This window comes from Clarias gariepinus, chromosome 2, assembly GCF_024256425.1.
Source record: "Clarias gariepinus isolate MV-2021 ecotype Netherlands chromosome 2, CGAR_prim_01v2, whole genome shotgun sequence".
Classification (NCBI taxonomy): Eukaryota; Metazoa; Chordata; class Actinopteri; order Siluriformes; family Clariidae; genus Clarias; species Clarias gariepinus.
In genome coordinates this window covers 1,646,363-1,668,109 of record NC_071101.1, presented here as the reverse complement: position 1 = coordinate 1,668,109, position 21,747 = coordinate 1,646,363, and the positions used below count along the sequence as shown (strand labels likewise).

Here is a 21,747-nt window from a genome sequence, read left to right as displayed (position 1 = left end):
ATACATACAATTGTAATTGGATAATTCAGCTTGAGAGGCAGGACTCCTCAGTTCTTTATATAGCCTCAGTCATATAAAACACTTATTTTTCTACTTTATTGCCATCTTTACAAAGGTGAGTTTTATTTTTAGATCATGTACATATTTGTGAACAAACACGTCCTGTTTCTATATTTTGAATATAATTATATAGATTATAAAAATACAAAATAAAGAAAAACATGCTCAGCCAAGGTTACCCTGCTAAAACAAATGTAGTTGACCTTTCCTGGCATAACCATTTTACTGAAATAATGGAGTAACCCTCTGTTTAATGTATTCTCATTTCTGAAAGCATAAATTGCTATTTCATTTTGTGTAATGAATTGTTTAAAGGTCTTTTACCTTTGTAATTTTAGTATTAATTTTTTCCTTAAAAAAAGATGACTGCAATAGAAGCTATTTTACTTCTATTGCAATAGAAGTAAAATAGAAAATATATAAGGTGAAATAAGCTTTTTTCTATTTTAGTCAGCTTTATCATTTAGCCTGTTACATATTTCATCATGAAATACCTGTTTCCCCACACTATTTATGTTAAATTCTTTAAAATGTGTAAATTAACGTTTTAATTTTTTTATTTATATATTAATTTGATATATATAAAGTAAGAAAGACAAACAATTCTTATAATTTTTTTCAGCAACCCTTTCTTCAGATATTTGTGATCTGGATCACTTTGGTGCAATGTCTGCAGATGAATCGAAGACAACTCTTGATAATTCAGTACAGATTGTTTTAATTGGTGCTACTGGCTCTGGTAAGAGCTCTTCTGGAAACACCATACTGAGACAAAAACTGTTCAAATCAGAAGCATCTGCAAAGTCTGTGACCTGTGAATGTTACAATGCTGAAGAGACAATCAATGGCAGGCAGGTTAGAGTATTGGATACTCCAGGCTGGGACTGCACTGAACTCACTAAAGATGAGGTCATGTCCCGAATGAAAGAGGCATTACAACATCTTGATGGACCTTACTCCTTTCTTCTGGTTATACGTATTGGCTCTATGGAATCTGAAGAAGAAATTAGTAGAATCTATGGACTTAAGGAGGTGTTTGGAGCAACATTTTTGGATCATACCACCATCCTGTTTTCACGCAGTGATGACCTTCAGGGGAATGATATTAAACAGTTTATTGAGGGAGGAAGCAAAGAGTTTTGTGAGCTGTTACAGCAGTGTGGTAACAGATACCACTGCTGGAACAATAGAGATAAAATATCTGATGAGACAGTGGAGAAACTGCTAAATAACTTGAAAGGTACAGATAACTCTATCTGTTTATTGCATATTATTTCAAACTATATTATTTTTAAATAAGACGGTGGCAGTTGATGCTAATTATAAATACTATATTTGCAAAATTGGCATTCTGATATTTTACACTTACCATTGGCAGCCGTGGTAGTTAGAGTGCTGATGCAGTTACTAGTTTCTTTAGTCGTATTTATATTAATGTAAGTAAACTGAATTTTTGCAGCCACTTTTTAAGACTTTATATGGTGCCATGGAATCTGTAAATTCCTCTTATCTAATACACACAATTGTAATTGGATAATTTAGCTTGAGAGGCAGGACTCCTCAGTTCTTTATATAGCCTCAGTCATATAAAACACTTATTTTTCTACTTTATTGCCATCTTTACAAAGGTGAGTTTTATTTTTAGATCATGTACATATTTGTGAACAAACACATGTGCTGTTTCTATATTTTTAATATAATTATATAGATTATAAAAATACAAAATAAAGAAAAACATGCTCAGCCAAGGTTACCCTGCTAAAACAAATGTGGTTGACCTTTCCTGGAAAAACCATTTTACTGAAATAATGGAGTAACCCTCTGTTTAATGTATTCTCATTTCTGAAAGCATAAATTGCTATTTCATTTTGTGTGACAAATTGTTAAAAGGACTTTTACCTTTGTAATTTTGGTCTTATTTTTTTCTTTAAAAAAGATGACTTTTGCAATAGATGTAAATTGTGTAAATTAACGTTTTATTTTTTTATGTATATATTAATTTGATATATATAAAGTAAGAAAGACAAACAATTTTTTATAATTTTTTTCAGCAACCCTTTCTTCAGATATTTGTGATCTGGATCACTTTGGTGCAATGTCTGCAGATGAATCGAAGACAACTCTTGATAATTCAGTACAGATTGTTTTAATTGGTGCTACTGGCTCTGGTAAGAGCTCTTCTGGAAACACCATACTGAGACAAAAACTGTTCAAATCAGAAGCATCTGCAAAGTCTGTGACCTGTGAATGTTACAATGCTGAAGAGACAATCAATGGCAGGCAGGTTAGAGTATTGGATACTCCAGGCTGGGACTGCACTGAACTCACTAAAGATGAGGTCATGTCCCGAATGAAAGAGGCATTACAACATCTTGATGGACCTTACTCCTTTCTTCTGGTTATACGTATTGGCTCTATGGAATCTGAAGAAGAAATTAGTAGAATCTATGGACTTAAGGAGGTGTTTGGAGCAACATTTTTGGATCATACCACCATCCTGTTTTCACGCAGTGAAGACCTTCAGGGGAATGATATTAAACAGTTTATTGAGGGAGGAAGCAAAGAGTTTTGTGAGCTGTTACAGCAGTGTGGTAACAGATACCACTGCTGGAACAATAGAGATAAAATATCTGATGAGACAGTGGAGAAACTGCTAAATAACTTGAAAGGTACAGAGATAAAAAACACAAATACAGAGAAGAGTGAAATGCACAATGCAGAAGAAATCCCTTTACCTTGTCCCCGTCATAGTGGGAAGCCAGCAATTAGGGTACCTAGTGCAAAGAGGTCAAATCCTGCAGTAGCATTAGAAGGTCATGCAAATGACAACCATATCAGAGTTTTATTCCTTGGAATGAAGAGGGTTGGAAAGACCTCAAGCATCAAGACTCTTCTTGACAATCAAAGTTTGCAAATTAAAGCTGAAGAACGTCCACTTTATTCTTGCACATGGTCTGGACTAAGTCTAAAGCTAATAGAATCTCCTGGCTTTGAGGATGAGCTTGAACAAATCGAGAAGGCCATCTTCACATCCTTGTCTGACTGCTCTCCTGGACCTCATGTCATCATTATTGTGCTGAGTGTGGAGCGTTTCACTCCAGCTGTAAAGACAGCCATGGAACATGTACAAAATTGTCTTGGACAAAATGCCAGAAAACACACAATGATTCTGTTCACTGGAGCAGACAATTTGGAGGGCAAACCCATTGAAATATTCATACAGGACAATGAAGATCTCCATAAATTAGTGAATAAGAGCAGATTTCATGCACTGAATAACAGAGACAGCAGCAATAAAACCCAAGTCGATGAACTGCTGTACAAGATTAAGGACTTGTACGAAAAAAATAATGAAGGATATTACACAAAAAATCAATCATGTCCAGATTTTGATAACCAAAAAGGTATTTTAAAATGTATATAATATTACAATTAAATGCTATTTAAATATTTTACCTTTGTTTAACTGTTGTTTATTACATTTTTAATTTAGCAGGAATGCCACCTGAAAAGCGAAGCTCGTTCAGCTGTTTCAACAATGGTAGGATTTTGGACAGTGAAAAGAGTGATTAGCCCAAGGATGCATGTTTTGTTTATTGTGAATACAGTTATGATAATTTTCATCTTTGTTTTCTTATCACTTTCAGGTCTTTAAATAGCATTTTCCTCAATAAAAGTAAAAGAAGTGCAGTTACACCATTACATCGTCATCTTCATAACAACATCTGAAGATACAGCTAGCTCTTTCAAGAATACCTGAGCCTTGATTTAAAATCACCATCAGCTTACTCCCTCTTGGTGTGGTTGTGTGTAATGGACTATATACTTTTGCAGCTTTTTGGTATGATTTTTTTATTTATTTGTAAATTAATGTATATTGCAAATTTTCACCATTTTAACCATTTTGCAACCTTTTAAAATCAACAAATTTGTCCTCTGCTGTCCAGACTGTTTTGCTCCTTTCTCCTACTCTGATATAAACCATCTTGGGGATAATAAGTACCTTTTGTTCATTAGAAACCAATGTATATTTAATTTTCTTGTATGACTCAGTTATTAGAGTATGTTACTAAATACCATGACTGTATTGTTTGTAACTTATTCGCTTGTTTTATGATATATGTAGATATATTATTCAGTGATACCTTACTGTACTTTGAGATAATTTATGATTTATTTTTCCCCCTTGACCTCATGTAATTAAAAAACACAATGATATTAGGGTAGATTGGTAAGTATACAGTATGTAGATTAATAAAACACATGGAAATAAAGATAAATTAAATATATAAAGTGTATCATATAATAATAAAATGATTCATTCCATGATTCATTGTTTTTGGTGCTTTTAAAACGTCTAATAGTACTAATACTTTATTAAATATCACTTTCCTCACTCACTCACTCACTCACTTATCTTCTATACCACTTTATCCTCTATTCAGGGTCGCGGCACTTTCCTTTCTTTTTTTTCTTTAATTCTTTTTATTTAAAATATAAAATATAAAATATCCCACACGGAAAAAAAACCTATATAAACATAATATGTTTTAATATAGGTTTTGATATAGGTTTTTAATATATGTGACATATGTAAAATTGGCCGTTTTTCCTATATTATATGTACATATATGCGTACATATATGCCTGCATATATGCGTACATATATGCGTGCATATATGCGTACAAATATGTACCTATATAGACATATATGTGACATATATAAAATTGGCCGTTTTCCTATATTATGCGTGCATATATGCGTACATATATACGCGTACATACAGTATATGTACCTATATAGGTACATGTATGCACGTATATACAGTATGTACGCATATATGTATGCATTACTAAAATCTAGGTAAACATATAGGTGCATATATGCACACATATATACATGCATACATGTACCTATGTGCATATATGCACCTATATTTTTACCTAGATATTAGTAAAATTATTAAAATCTATAGCTGCTAGACAACATAAATAACAGCCCAAAATGTAGAATTTTTTATTTTTTTATTTTCTTAAAAACAATCAAATAATAAAAGAACAAAAATATAGTACAAGAACAAAAATAAGACAAAAAACTGAACAGGAAGTAAAAAAATATATATATTTTGAGGACCTTCTCAGCTCCGTGAGCTTTAAATTGATAGATGTGCCTGTCTGCCCTCGGGTGGCTGCCGGCCACTTCTTCAATGTGGCATCTAGAGAAGACAAAAATAATATGACAGTATAATAATAATAAATGATTATTTATTAAAACTTCAGACGACAACAATTAGTGCCCTGAGGTTATTTGCAACACTATATGTTCTACAAAATAGAGGACTACACACGTTATAGCGCAATACCCCAGAAATGTGGCTTTAAAGGAAAGGTAGGATTAAGAAGTGAGCAAGCGATGAATTAGTATATAGGTCCCAAGCAGATACAGTAACAATAATGGGTGCCCTACCTTATGCAGTCTCCAATGCCTAATAAACACGACCAGCTGCTCCCCATCCCCTCTGGATGGCTTTTCACCTTAAAGTAATATTTTAAAATTATTATTAAAGGGGGATAAAATGAAGGTGGAGAAAGCAAGAGTTTTTTTATATACACATCACGTTTTCTTGGGGTTCAAGATAATACAAAAATGCCAAGTAAAAAAGTGATGGTATGCCCGCACACAAACATAATTTATTCCACAGAATATGACTGACTTGTTTTTTTTTTTTTTTTTCAATAACAGAAGAGATTAGGAACATGTTTTGTACCATTCAGGTTGCAGCAAAGTCTCCAAGTCGAAGGTGCCCAGCAGCAGATTTCGCACCATGGCAGTAGCAGAGGTGGCAAGGCGGGCTGCTCTTCACGCTTCTGCCTGGCAAAACACCCCAGAGCCCTTTCAATCTGAAAAATAATTTCACATCACAATATTAATTTATTGGCAACTTTTAAAAACTTTTTCATGTTTCATACTGATTCTTGCTTAGCTTCCCAATAGTTAATAGAATTTTATGTATAAATGCAGATTAATGATAAATATATGAAACAGTGTTATAAGCTAACCAAAACGGAGCCAAATACATATTAGCAACCATAATCTAAAGCTATCCAAAACAAGGTGAAATACATTAGAACATTTATAAACATCTGTAAACTCCATAAGGCATTAGCTTAGCCACCGGGAAATATCATGTTTGTGCTACATTGTGCTACATAAGGCAGCATGTTAGCATGATTTACCTAAACTATGTAAATGGCATTGAAAGCCAATGTGTCACACAAGCTGACAAGAGCTAGCTGAAGTGAGGAAAATATTTACTAATATTAGTTTAATATTATCAGAATAAGAGTTATATAAGACTTAATAACTTACCCAGTGTGTCCTCTGTTGGATCTATTCTCTCTTCAAAATGCTCTCGTTCGTCGTCAGAGCCACACAGCCTTCTTCTGAGGTAAATGTAAACTCCTCCCACTTTCCAGAACATTCTGAAGGGTTTCCTTGGATGTACGGACATCTAGAGGAAGTTCATTCCACCACCTAGGTGCCAGAACAGAAAAGAGCCTGGATGAATGCCGCCCTCGATCCCTGAGAGATGGTGAAATGAGGCGAGCAGTGCTGGAGGATCAGAGGGAACGTGGTGTTAAGTGGGTGCTGGGCCATTTTTAGCTTTGTAGGCAAGCATCAGTGTTTTGAATTTAATGCGGGCAGCTACAGGAAGCCAATGCAGGGAGCGGAGGAGTGGGGTGGTGTGGGAGAACTTGGGAAGGTTAAAAATGAGACGTGCAGCTGCATTTTGGATCAGTTGCAGAGGACGAATCGTGGACAGAGGCAGGCCTGCCATGAGTGAGTTGCAGTAGTCCAGTCTTGAAATAACAAGGGACTGAACAAGCACCTGAGTAGTCTGTGAAGAAAAAAATGGGCGAATTCTTCTGATATTGTAAAGAAGAAATCGACAGGAGCAAGTAAGGTTAGCGATGTGTGGGGAAAATGACAAATGATTGTCCACGGTTACCCCAAGATTGCGGGCGGTGGCTGAAGGAGTGATTTGGTTGTTGTCCAGGGATATCACAAGGTCTTGACCTGGGGATGAGTCACAAGGGATAAACAACAGTTCGGTTTTACTAAGATTGAGCTTCAGCTGATGAGCAGCCATCCAGAATGAGATGACTGCCAGACATGCTGAGATCCGGGTGAAAACCTGAGTGTCAGAGGGAGGAAAGGAGAGAACATGCAGGGTGTCATCTGCATAACAGTGGTATGAGAATCCATGCGATGATATGACCTTACCAAGAGACTGGGTATAGAGGGAGAACAGAAGAGGACCAAGTACTGAGCCCTGCGGGACACCAGTAGAGAGTCTACGTGGGGCAGATGTAGATCCCCTCCATGTTACCTCATATGACCTATCTTCTAGGTAAGAAGCAAACCATTGCCACGCTGTTCCACAAATTCCAAGGCTTGTAAGAATAGATAATAGAATCTTGTGGTTCACTGTGTCAAATGCAGCTGACAGGTCCAGAAGGATGAGGACAGATGACAGTTTGGCAGATCTAGTAGCATGGAGCTTCTCAGTGACTGACAGAAGGGCAGTCTCTGTGGAATGTGCCACTTTGAATCCAGATTGGTTTGGGTCATTAAAGTTGTTCTGTGAGAGATAAAGAGACATTTGATTATAAACAGCTCTTTCAAGAATTTTGGAAATAAAAGAGAGCAGGGATACCGGGCAATAGTTGTTAACGTCTGATGGGTCCAGGCAGGGTTTCTTGAGGATGGGAATAACCCTCGCCTTCTTAAAAGCGGCAGGAACATGACCAGATGATATGGAATGGTTGATAATGGCTGTGGTGAAGGAAAGGAGGTCTTGTGAGATGGCATGGAGCATTGTGGAAGGGATTGGGTCTAATGAACAGGTGGTGGGGTTAGATGACGAGATGATCTGTTGAATCTCATCAGATGACAGGTTGGAGAATTCTGCTAAAGGGGGGTAGGAAAGGTCCTGAGGTTCTGCCGTAGGAGTTTGGTTGAGAGCGAAGGACTGGCGGATTGCTGCAATCTTCCCATCGTAGAATGTGGCAAAATCGTCAGCAGTCAGAGAGGAAGGGGCAGGAGGAGTCGGTGGGTTGAGTAGTGAGGAGAAGATGTTGTGGAGTTTGCCAGGATCATGTGCAGAGGCTTCCAACTTTTGTCTAAAGAAGGTAGTTTTGGCAGAAGTCACATCACATAAGAATTTGGAAAGAAGAGTCTGGTAAGAGATGAGATCTGCATCAAGTTGCGATTTCTTCCATCTTCTCTCCGCAGTTCTTAATTCTCTCCTGTTGTTGCGCAGTACATCAGATAGCCAAGGAGCAGGACAAGACGTCTTCCTTGGTTTAGATGACAGCAGGCAGAGGAGATCTATGGATGAGGAGAGAGAGGAGAGGAACGTTTCAGTCGCAGTCTCTAGTGGTAAAAAGGAGAAGGAGTCTGGGTCTGGGAGGAATGATAGGGTGCATGAAGACACAGAGGAAGCGGAGACAGAGTGAAGGTTTTTGCGGGTAAAAGAGACATTTTGGTGGTTAGGTTTACATAGAATGGGAAGGGTTATGGTGAAGGATACCAGGTAATGATCAGATTTATGAAGAGGAATAGTAGTGATATCTGTGACTGGGGAAGGGCGGCAGAAAACAAGGTCGAGAGAATTCCCTGCCTTGTGTGTAGGAGGGCAGCTGTTTAAAGTTAAAGAGAAGGAGTTGAGGAGAGGGAGAAGGAAAGAGGATTGGAGTTTATCAGATGGGAGGTTGAAATCTCCTAGAACAGTGAGAGGAGTGTTAGCAGAAGGAAAAAGACTAAGAATTATGTCCATTTCATCCAAAAAGTTCCCTAGAGAGCCAGGAGGACGGTAAATAACTAAGATGTGGAGGTTAATTGGAGAGGTTACCTTAACTGCATGGAATTTAAATGATGAAAAACTGAGATGAGACAGGGTGATAGGCGAGAAGGACCATCTCTTGGACAACTGGAGACCCGTACCACCACCTCTGCCAGTTTCTCGTGGAGTATGAGAAAATACATAGGCAGAAGATAGGGCAGCCGGTGTAGCTGAGTTCTGAGGAGATATCCAGGTCTCAGTTAGTGCCAGAAAGTCAAAAGAGTAATGGGTAGCTAGGGCAGAGATAAAGTCTGCTTTCTTTACAGCAGATTGGCAGTTCCAGAGCCCACCTACCACCAGTGCAGGGCAATGAGACAGTACTGGAGGGTAGATGAGGTTTCTGGGAGATCTGCCTCTGCTGTGCGAGTAAAAGCATCTTGGTCTGTGAGAACTGACAGAGATAGGTTAAAGACACATGCTAGACTGAGGTAACTGTCTATAAAAACTTGTTGGTAACAAGAGTTTAAGTTAATTCTCTGTGCACTACCTTTGTTGCAGGATATTCCTATTACAGTAACCGCTACAGACACAAGTGAAGGAGAAACCTTCAATATATGTAGCTAAGCCCTGCCCGCATCATGTATGACAGTTGCCAAAGTGAGATATGAGCTAAAATGACCAGATCCTGCCATGAGCTATATAGGAGACATATCTTGTATGTACATATAGGGCTTATATGTGGATATAAAGAAGCCATACAGGAGACCTATATGGCCTGTATATGCACATATATGCACCTCAATTTTGCCTATATTCAGCATATATACTGAACAAAAATATAAACGCAACACTTTTGTTTTTGCTCCCATTTTTTATGAGATTAACTCAAAGATCTGAAACATTTTCTACATACACAAAATAACCATATCTTTCAAATATTGTTCACAAATCTGTCAAAATCTGTGATAGTGAGCACTTCTCCTTTGCCGAGATAATCCATCCCACCTCACAGGTGTGCCATATCAAGATGCTGATTAGACAGCATGATTATTGCACAGGTGTGCCTTAGACTGGCCACCTGTAAAAGGCCACTTTGAAAGGTTCAGTTGAATCACACAGCACAATGCCACAGATGTCGCAAGTTTTGAGGGAGCGTGCAATTGGCATGCTGACAGCAGGAATGTCCACCAGAGCTGTTGCTCGTGAATTGAATGTTCATTTCTCTACCATAAGCCGTCTCCAAAGGTGTTTCAGAGGATTTGGCAGTACATCCAACCAGCCTCACAACCTCAAACGACGTGTAACCACACCAGCCCAGGTCCTCCACATTCAGCTTGTTCCCCTCCATGATCGTCTGAGACCAGCCACTCGGACAGCTGCTGAAACAATCGGAGTGCATAACCAAAGGATTTCTGCACAAACTGTCAGAAACAGTCTCAGGGAAGCTCATCTGCATGCTCGTCGTCCTCATTGGGGTCTCGACTTGACTCCAGTTCTTCATCGTATTGGATTTTGACAGATTTGTGAACAATATTTGAGAGATATGGTTATTTTGTTTATGTAGAAAATGTTTCAGATCTTTGAGTTCATCTCATTAAAAATGGGAGCAAAAACAAAAGTGTTGCGTTTATATTTTTGTTCAGTATATATTATCATATATATGCATATATACTGCATATACAGTAGGCTTCATATATGCGCATATATACTGCATATAGGTATTAGATATGAACATATATCCTCATATAGGTTATTTCCATGTGGGATACTATATATTACTGAGGTATCTAAATATTAAATTAATTTCTCAGTAAGGTTGAGAGTATAGTGTTCCCTTTCAAAAGCTACACTCAATGCTGCGTGAAAACGCTATGGGAACATCTTTTTGTGTTGCCGGTTGTGAAGCATGTGTGTATCAAACACGCCAAATTTTGGCTTATATAACCTCGGTCAGGTGATGTCATCTGATGAAGTGCATCTGCAGGTTATAAATAGGAGTGAGCCGGAAACATTCCTTAGATCTTTTTGTCTTTAAGGACCGTATTGTGATTGCGTGTGATGTGTGCAAGCGAATTTAAAAGTATTAACACACCGATATGGTGGAGTTTGTTAAAGATCCGTACCTCCACTGTTTTGGAGCGGGATTTCCACATCGTTGTTTGCTTTGCGTGCGGCTCGCATTCTTTAAGCAGAACCGCGAGCAATGGCACATTTCTGGGTCAAACAGTGCAATCTGGCAGGCGTGCACGAGACGGGAATCCCCCTTTCTCTTGCGTTCTCGCCGGATCAGGAAGTTTCCGTCCACTTCTCAAGCGTGCTTCGGCGCTTCTTGTGGACGTGTTTTTTGTGCCATCGATTTATTTGAATATTGTTGATGCAAAGGTGCGTTTATATGATAATGTCCCAGATTGAAGAGACGTTGTGGCTATCTCTTTCCTGGGACATCATCCTCCCTGAAAAAAGCACACACTTCCCACCAAGCGCGTAGACTGTCATCTTCCCTGGTGGGGAAAAGCTTTCCGGCAGCTTATCTGCCTGGTGCTCTACTGCACACCATGGCTCTTTTGCAGGCTTACCAGGCTGACCTGCTGAAAGACTTGAGTCTCTTAAGATTAAGGTTGTGATGTGTGAGTCTTTAGGTATAATGACTGGATGTTTTATGTGCTCAGGCATTGCAGACTTACCGAGACGCCCTCCAACTCTCAGTACTCCATCCTGCAATACTGGATCTAGTTTAGAGAGGCAACTCTTTCCTTTTACAGATGCATTACCCTTTTGTAACGTGGAAATTATGGTAGTAATTTCAATTTGGTTTTATGTGATTTTACTTATTTTTAATAAACAAAAGGTACCCATCGGAATATAATATTTTCTGTAGTAAAATTGAGAAGTGCTTGCCTAGGAATCCAAGTTATACATAGGATGGGGAATCGTACGTGCAAAAGCTGACCATATAAGGCCTCCTGGAATGTGCTTGCCCAGGAAGGTGAGATATACATAGAACAGGGGAATTTAAAGAAACCCAGCTGTTGTGGGACATCACTGTATACTGAATCAGCTGCATTGTAGGGAGTATTTAAAGGGAGATCATTCAAAGACCAGTGTGACACTGCAGTCTCCCCCGGCCGTTATTGCATGATAAATAAAGGTCGTTATCTTCTGAAAACCAAAGCCTGATTCTTCAATTAATTTCCACGACAAAATCTCTTCTTTAAGTTTTTGGTGTTGGATAAATTTAATGATTTCGTTTTCTGCTTTTGTTAAGTCCTGGATTGTCAGAGACTTGTGGTTTTCTGTCATTGAGTAGTCTACACGTTTTTTTGACCTTTTTTATTCTCTGTCTAAGCATGTCCTTAATATGAAGAATCCAGGCAACGGATCTTTTGAACTTGTACCAGTCAGAGTGATAGTTAATCAGTTTACTCACGGCATCTGTGCTCTCTGTAGTCTTTACGAGATTCGCTGAAGCTGAATGTTTAATCTCAAACGGGGCTCTTCAACGTCGTTCCTGGAATTACGCCAGGAACAAGGCCCTGTGCTATCGGCTGTTTTTTGGCTGCGATGGTGTTCCGCGGAGAGTTACCTGTGGCTAAATCTCACGGGAATCAAGGATAAGGATCTGTGTTTCTCCTTGATCCCCTCATCTCGCTCTCCTGCCTGTTTGACGACGGTGTTAACGTCGCCACTAGGTTCAGGAGGCGAAATTATATTAACAAGCCTTTGTAAAATTCCTTCCCCACCATGCTCAAGAGTCGGGATTTCCAGCCACCCAGTCCCGACCGGGTCTGACTCTTGCGAGACGTGAAGCTCAGAAAAGAGAGCGTTATGAGCTGGGCACCGACTCGTAAGACTGAGGTGCGGCGTGCCACCTTCGCAATCCGCCTCAAAGAAGTCAGACCTATGGACTGTTTTCTTCACGAAGAAGAACTCCTGAGGATCATTTGCCCAGGACCTTGGGGGTGCCTTCCCCCGGGGAAGGGCGTGTAGAATTCCTCTCAAGAATAAAGTGTTCTCCCTGGCACTCCCAGGAGGTCGGTTTTCTTGCTCCGCCACCACTGGTGTTTCAGACAACACCAGTCTCCAAAAAATGTTAGTTTTTTGGTCTTTTCCTGCCATGTTTCAGGATGCCGAACATTTAACACCCAAACCGCCCCCACGTCTGACAGTTAAGACTTTGCCCCTTTCGGAGAAACTGGCAGCGTGGAAGCTACTGTCAAGTATATCTCCTTGGGTACTAAGCACTGTAGTGAGAGCTACAGGATCCAGTTCTCACATCGCCCTCCGCGTTTCAACGGCATGGTCCCCACTTCTGTCAAACTGGAAAGGGCGCATCTCCTGACTCTGGAGTTACAGACGTTGCTGGAAAAAGCGGCCATAGAACATGTTCCTTTACCAGACAGAGTCAGGCTACTACAGTCGGTATTTCTTGTTCCCCCCAAGAGTAACGGGGGGTCTGCTTCCGATTTTAGATCTTCTCGGGATGAAACGCTATCTAAAAATAAAAAAGACAGGTTCAAAATGTTGACAGTCAAAGTGATTGTTCTTAAATACAACCAAGGGATTGGTTTGTGACAATCGATCTTCAGGATGCATATTTTTATACAGAAATATTGCCACAACACAGGAAGTTCCTGAGGTTCGCATTCGGGGGCGAAGCTTACCAGTATCAGGTCCTTCCATTTGGTCTAGCACAAACTGTCTGCTTCCGATTTTAGATCTTCTCGGGATGAAACGCTATCTAAAAATAAAAAAGACAGGTTAAAAATGTTGACAGTCAAAGTGATTGTTCTTAAATACAACCAAGGGATTGGTTTGTGACAATCGATCTTCAGGATGCATATTTTTATACAGAAATATTGCCACAACACAGGAAGTTCCTGAGGTTCGCATTCGGGGGCGAAGCTTACCAGTATCAGGTCCTTCCATTTGGTCTAGCACAAACTGCACATTAGACGCCTCCTTCATGAGCTTCCTCCAGCAGTTGAGAGGCTACCATGTCCTAGTGCGAGTGGATGACACTACGGTAGTCTCGTACATAATCGCCGGGGCAAACTGTGCTTACGCTGCTTGAATAAGCTAGCGCATCAGGTTCTGCTTCGTGCACAGGGCGGGTCCCTGTCTTTCAGGGCGATGTATATTCTGGCTAAAAAGCCAGGGAATTAACTCAGGGGCTGGGGTGCGGCCTTAGATGGCCATCCAGCCCAAGAGAGCTGGAGAGGCCATCTTCTCGTGTGGCACATCACTTGCCCCGAAACGATGGCTTTATTTATAATGTAAATTATTTCAGGCCAATAAATTACCCAATTTCCAAAAGGTTACTGTGTTAGGTTATGAAACAAGGATGCAAGGTCAGCATATAAATAATGTTTAGTGAACACTTTCTTTAAGAACAAAACAATCACAGGTATGTCAATATCAGCGTCACAAAAGGTTGAAGAGACAGGCAAGTACCAAACAATTTAACTAGATAAAGCAGGAATCAGAATCAGACATCACAAGCAATGGTTGAACATTAGGAAATCATAATACAGGCTTTGTAAACATCTGGATAAATCACAAGAGTGTATACTTCTCAATGTAAGTCTTTTCTGGAGTTCTATTTCTACTGATTGTAGAATTGTCCACAGAATCAGAATCTGCTTTTATTCACCAAGAATGTTGACACTTTGTCTTTGTTGTAGACAAACACTGTACACATTAAGTACACAACATTCAATAACCTTAAAGATTAAATAAAGACGGTCCTCAGTATGTAACAGATGTACATAAAGTGTACATGAAGTAAGTGTGCAAGGTACTGCAAGTAGCCATAGTATACATCACATATACTAATAATAAGTACTGCAAAATAGCAAAAAGTAGGATGCAAGGCGTTTGTAGGAAGCATGGTGGTCCTTTTACACAGTTCACAGTACCAGATGTTTGATTATTGCAAATAACAGTAATGTACAGAAGACCTATTACCAAGGAGTTAACGATATGGCAAATAACCTCATACTGTCCAGTTAATGGAAAGATGCCAACCTATAGATATTGAAGGAATAAGACATATTTCAGATGCCCAGCTACTTAATGACAGTGAGCTGAAGGAGTGCATAGAGGATGATACTACAAACTTTCCTCCACCAGAACCCATGACCATTGATGACATGCCCATGCCTTATTTCATTATCAGTGATGGCTTTTCGCCTTGAGGACTTATTTCATGAAGCCCTAGACATGAATGTGCAGATTAAGAGTTTGTGACCAGCTACAGGATATCTAGGGGGAGATGTGTTGTGGAAAACTCCATGTTGATATAACTTGTACAATGTGCTTTCATTGTAAATAGAATTTGATAAAACTTGATGTATAAATATTATAATGATATTAAAGTTGATGAAAAATTTTTTACTCTTGCTTTCCAAAGATTTAAATTATTTAAATAATTAAAATGACCAGACCACATATATATTGGAAATAAAAATTATATTAATTATTTATTATAAACATAATAGAAATAGTATAATATAAATAATAATAGAAATGATCAAACTACAGATATTTTAGACTAACACATTTTATTGTGATCGGACTTTAACATTTGATACATATTTCTATTGTATTTAATCCTCACTATTTTCCAGAAAATATTACTTTTGCTAATTTTGTCATTACTTCCATCTACACATAATATAAGGATTGGTTGCTGCTGATTGCTGTCGAACGGAGGAGATACCAATGCTTACGATAAGAACTCAATAACAATGCTTAAGAATCGATATTAGAGGTGCCAATGAAAAATTTAGTCAGGAGACACCAGTCAAAATAGTTGAATACGCTCCAATTTTCCTCCCAATGCTAACAATGTTAATGAACATGACAGAATTTACACCAAGCCCAAAAGAGGCTGTAAGAAGCTGTTATAGTCCTCTACTGAGCTCTCCAGAGGTCGTAAAAAATTTAAATCTGTGTAGATTTTTGTAGCAAATTCAGCTTAGTGGAATAGGGGTACAAGAGAATATAATGATCAATGGTGCTTGAAGTTCTACTGAGACTAAGCAACACAAGCAAGGATACACAACCCTGATCACAGACTAGTAGTACTGTGATAGCTTTTCAAATTAATTTATAATTTGACTATTATAAATTAGAGGCCCATGCACTGGCATTTCAGTGTCCTATAAGAATGAATATCCTTCTTATTTAGCTCAAAATCTTTGATAATGTTGATCAGTTTTAATGATGTTAGCTACATAGAAATCAACAATGAGCCGGCCACATTTTAAGTGTAGAGCATCAAGTTCTAGAGTGAAATCAGAAACATTATTATGAACAGACTTAGTATGGAGTATCAGCATTGTTGTTTTATTCCTCTATTTAATCAACATTATGCCATTTAGTGTAGCTGTGCCACTGATAACCACAAAAGTGAGCATCGTCAGGGTAAGAGTCGGCATTTTTTTAACCAGAAATTATACTATGTCGAATAAACTTGTGCTAATGGTAATAATAAGAAGACATTTTACAAGAAATGTTTTCTCAGACAGGTGCCTTGACATCTAATAAATCATATTTGTCCTAGTTGTGGCAGGATGTGGTTTTGTATTTGTACAGACAGAAGGCTGCATATGTTTAACTTGTGCTTTGTGGTCATGTTGTTTTGCAAGTTTTCAATGCCTTGAGAAAGTTTCACTTTAAGATGTGACAACACAGCATGTTAGAAACATACACACTCAATGTATAAAACATACCACACACACACACACACACACACACACACACACGCACACACACAATAGTAACCTCTGGTGACAGTTAACAGTTTCAGATTAATGAACATATCAATTTTCTTCTTCTTCTTATTATTATTATTATTATTATAATTTTTATTATTATTATTATTCCATTATCTGATTAAATGCCAGTTTTGGAAATTACTACTGTAATACTCCCATACTGTAGTTTATGCACTGTGGTGGAGTAACTCTGTATGTAACCTTCTGTGTTAATAGTTTTGTTCACTCCTGGTTTTGCTGCATATTTCGTTGGCGACTCCTAGAGGCAATTATGTTAAATTTCACACTACAGATGTGGCCATTAAGACTGCGCGTGTTTTCCTGCGGGATGCCTCAATTTAGCGCGCGGCGCGCCGCGACTTGCCGTAAGCAACATTCGGGAATTTAAATAAATGTGTTGTGCTTCACTGAATATCCGCCAGATGGCGCATGGAAGGACTTTATTTAAACGCCGGACCAAGTACTGTACAACGAAGAACTGTGTATAATTACTTAGTCTAAAACAATATTGTTCCCAAAGCTGAAGCAAACATGAATTTTATTTTGCTTTACAACAGATCTTTCATAATAAATTTGTGTATATGTGCTTCATATTTTTTTCATAATGATGAAATGAGATGCCCAAATTCGTGCCTTAAAATTCTTAATAAGTTTCTTATATATTTTTTGTAATGTTTTAACAGGGACAAAACAGTGAAAGACATGGCAATGTCTCGGTTTACATGGTGTTGAAATTAATTTAATTTCCTGATAGTAGGCTATCTGATAGTCTTAACTATGCGAATGTCCTGATTCGTGAATATGCCAACATGTCTTATTTAAAACTTAAAAAATATGTCGACATCATCAGAAGACATGAATGAACTATATATATTATATTATTAAGTAAATATTATTTTATGACTACGAACTTCTTCGGGCTTTTTATAATAATCATCATATTTGCTGTTTGTGTCCAGCATTTAATAATTATTTCATACATTATTTAACCACGGCTGGAAATAATAGCTGGAATGTGATGTGATTGTGAATTCATGACTAAAATAAAGCAGTTTGTCTTTTGTAAAGTACTTTCACTTTACAAAAGGCAGCGTTTTTATCAAAAGGTTGATAAACGTGTGTTGTACAGTATATATACCGCGACAGCGCGCGCAGTTACTCACTTCTCACCTTTCATGTAGGTCTGCTCAGACTTATTAATTCGTTTTAAACCCCTCAAAAATGCGTGTATATACAGCTCAAAACCTCCATCAGTTATTAAAGATAGCATCTATTTAGAAAAAATGCCCCAGTGATTTCGGAGCTTCAGGAAATCTCCCGGCGCTCTGCGCATAACACCGGGCCAACTCATGTCGAAAAGAATTTATAAACGGTTTCTAAACGTGGGCTATTGTTTTTTTTACTTATAATATTTGTTAATTTAATTTAAATGAGGTTTGGGCTCAGGACTTCGGCATCGTGATTCTCCTCTTTAATTTACTCCATAGTTTTAATCAGCGCTCAGCCGCATGCATGGAGTTTTCCAGAGCGACCGGCAGAAGTAGACTAATGATTATGAACGCGTCGTGAAAACAGCAAGCAGACTGACTCTGACCATTTAAAAAAACGTTTGCGTTCATTTTCTGTCGCGCTCAAGTTCACCAAAAACAATACAGAACAGCGCAGCTTATTTGCTTTCAAACATTTATAAAATCACGTTTTTTCGTTATTGTGAGTGCGCTTAAATAAAAGTTGAGTGTTATAAAGGCATGTAGTCTTATATGGTTTTATTATATAGTTTTTGCACATTAGTCAGAGTCCTCATCTGTTAAATTTTTAAGGACAATTGTTTTTTTCAGCCTGTCACGGCGTGCGCCCAAATCAATATCGCTCCTCGCTCACTAGTTAGGCGGCCTCTCCTTCAGATATGCGAAGAAGCGGGGCTGCGGAATTAGGTACGAATAGTGAAGAAGAGCTCTCCTTGCTAATAATCCTGGGCTTCCAATCCGCGCTATAAAATACTCGGGGTTTGTTGGTTTACAGTGGATTTTACTACGCGGTGTGAGTGAGACGCGCGCACACAACGCGGAAGCAAACGGGGCAAATGGAACGCGCCCCAGGGACTTCAAAGAAGAGCCAGCGCGAGCGGACGGAGGCAGGAGCTGCTGTCCGCGGATGGCCGTCGTACTCGTATTTTATAGCGCAGGGTGCAAACCCGGGATAATTGGCATGGATGAGCTATGTCCAGCTCTGTACCAGCGTGTCATGTGGGCATTATAAGACTAAAAAGTGGCAGCCGGCACGCCTAAAAATAGACGCAGGTTAATTTTTTTATAGTCTAAATTAAAATCCTCCTTTTTAGTGCCTCCTATTCCTATTAATCCTATTGTTCTTTTAGTGTCACTGCGTGTGCTTACAATGCCAGACAACATTCAAATGCAAATTATTCACTCTCCCCAAGTGTGAATTAGCTGTTCTCACCTATACATATTAACCTATACGTTCTCACCTAAAGTGTTTAGGTAAAATTCCACCTATACAAGTGTGACAAATATGCAAAGAAAAAAAATAGGAAGGGGCAAATACTTTTTCATGGCACTTCACATGTAGTCAGATTGTTCCACTGGGCTGAAACTGTAGCAGGTGGAGTTATAGCACTTTTCAAATCACACTTACTATACACTGATATGAATAACTTTGAATGATGAATGCTACGTTAATATGATCTCAGGCTTGCTCCACATTATAAAAGCAAAGCGCGGAGATGGAGATCAGGGAAGTACGAGATGTGGTGGAAAATAGGCAGTGGCGGTTCTACACTGAATTGCTCCGCGGGCGAGACTCCCTCCCGCCCCCCCGTCAGCGCCACTTCTAACCAACCAAACCCCCTCTCTGACGTCTGCTCGGTCTTGTTAATTTGTTTTAAAACCCCCAATTCTGTGAATTCCCCCAGCAGCGAAACCGGTTTGATGACTTCACACCTGTCGTAAAGGTGAGATGGGGGATTACAGTAACTGTGGGTGCGCTTCACCTCGGAGCGCGCTGTCGCGTTGTATTCAATGAATAGACTAAAACAAAATCATGTTTGCTTCAGCATTGGAAACAATATTGTATTAGGCTAACTTTATTAAAGATTATACACTTTTGTATTCTTTGTCCACACACGTGGGCATCTTTAAATTTTTAGATATTGATCCTTTCTCGATGCAGCGAATTTTCTGAGCAAATTAATAATAATTTCCATGAATGAAAAGGAGGAAGAAGAAAAGGTTACGCGAAAATAAGAAAAAGCTTTAGAGGTAAATGCTGTGAAATGCTTCAAATGAACAGATTCTCCCTATAACAGGTCAGGGACAGTGAGGCTGGATCCAGCAGCGCACCACATCCCACATCATAATACATGCTGATGATGACCAACACGTCTCCCCTGATCTACCAGAGCCAAGTAAAAAGAATGGCAATCAAACAGAATAAAATTAGTAGCAGCATTAACTTGTGCTAGTTATTATGATGGTGGTCAATATTAATTGAAATAATGTTTCTCAGCATTATTTCATGTTAATATTGACTACCATAATAATTAAATAAGTAACTAGTTTACTAGCGTGAGCTACTGCTGCTACTGATTTTATTTCAGCTTACCTGTTCAGTTTTATTGCCATTCCTTTTAAAATATTGTCTTTTTCAGATTTCCAAGAGCTATTCTCTTGGAGCTCTGTGCTGAGGTGGGTCCAAATTTGAAAATAGAGACAGCAAGGAGCCACGCATTACCCGTTCCCTTACAGGTGATGACAACGCTTGGTTTCCTGGCAACTGGTTCTTTCCAAAGGTAACTGGCAGACCGCTCGGGGTTAAGCCAGTCGTCTTTGAGCCGTGCAATGCCAGCTGTATGGGACGGGATCATCCGCATGTCTAGCAGGTATATAAGGTTTCCATACCATGCAGTTGACCAGCCAATCATTAAAGCGCAATTTGCAGCGATCGCTGGTTTCCTAATGTAATCGGAGCGATTGACTACACGAACACTGCTATAAAGACGCCATCTGAAGACGAATTTGCATACGTGAATCGGAAACATTTTCAATTAATAAATGTGCAAATAATGTGATGCTCAAATGCGCCTTACAAATATTGTGGCAAGGTGGCCTGGGCCAACCCATGATTTATTGATCCTTACAAACAGCATAGTTGGGGTGAGGCTCCAGGGTGGCAGGGTGCGTGATGGGTGGCTTCTTGGTGAGTGATGTATTTAAAGATATTATTTCAGCTAAGTTTTTTTTTTATTATTTTGTTATTAATTCCGGAGGACAAACTTGCAAATAACACAGTTTTTCTAAGTTTTACCTCCGATAGGAGCACATCCAATTCACATTCTGTAAAGTGTTTCTTCTTGCTTGTTTTTGCCATTGCTTTTTCGTTTGGTTTTGCCAAAGTGGATTCATTAACATATTTATACAGAGGAGGAGGAGGGAGGGGTTTTGCGCTCGTGCATGTGCGCTCAAATTCACGTTATTTCGGATGTACAAAGAGAATATGTGTGGGATTCCGCGTACGCAGTGTTTCATACATCAGATTTTTTTACTGCATACGCACATTTACAGCTTTGTCCGTACGCACTGTTTTAGTATGAATTCAACGCAAGTCTTTGTACATGAGGCCCCTGGTGTTCCTGGTGGTGAACCCATCTCACCCATATAATTCCAAATGTTCCTCTGAAACTTAACCTGGGCTCTGAGGTTATCATGCTAGTTTTCCTGAGACTGTACTTTAGCTAGCATGACACTAGACAGGGGAAAATGACTTGCACAAACCTCATCTTGTTCCTAATGTTAGTTTGTTTCCTTTGAAGTCTACAGTTCAGGTCTCATAGTTATTTCTTCCTTAGAGTCTCCCTTGGCCAGCATGGTTCCTGTGTTAAAAGTGTGTATAGGTGAGTGTGGATTATAAACCAATAAAAAAATAAGAATATTTGAGTCATAACTGATAGCAGCCATGACAAAAACATAAACAGATCGAAGTTTGGAAAAGTGCAAGTGCCACTTAGATTTTATACCCTGTTTGTTTGTTTGTTTGTTTGTTTGTAA

At 38.9% G+C, this 21,747-nt stretch overlaps 1 protein-coding gene and 1 gene segment (V, D, J or C); one reads left to right on the top strand and one right to left on the bottom strand.

Moving 5' to 3' along the window:
* Positions 1 to 21,747, bottom strand: part of LOC128516013 (Ig kappa chain V-V region MOPC 21-like) — a 226,157-nt gene that overhangs the window by 135,221 nt on the left and 69,189 nt on the right.
* LOC128515944 (GTPase IMAP family member 8) lies at positions 66 to 3,714 on the top strand. 2 transcript variants are annotated; one of them, XM_053490223.1, is made up of 4 exons: positions 66 to 115; positions 683 to 1,300; positions 2,112 to 3,464; positions 3,557 to 3,714. In XM_053490223.1, exons 2-4 carry the CDS (start codon positions 727 to 729, stop codon positions 3,631 to 3,633), a joined length of 2,004 nt encoding a protein of 667 aa, XP_053346198.1. In that variant the 5' UTR covers positions 66 to 115; positions 683 to 726; the 3' UTR covers positions 3,634 to 3,714. The 2 variants fall into 2 exon arrangements, with proteins under 2 accessions (XP_053346198.1, XP_053346188.1); XM_053490213.1 differs by having other exon boundaries at positions 3,554 to 3,714.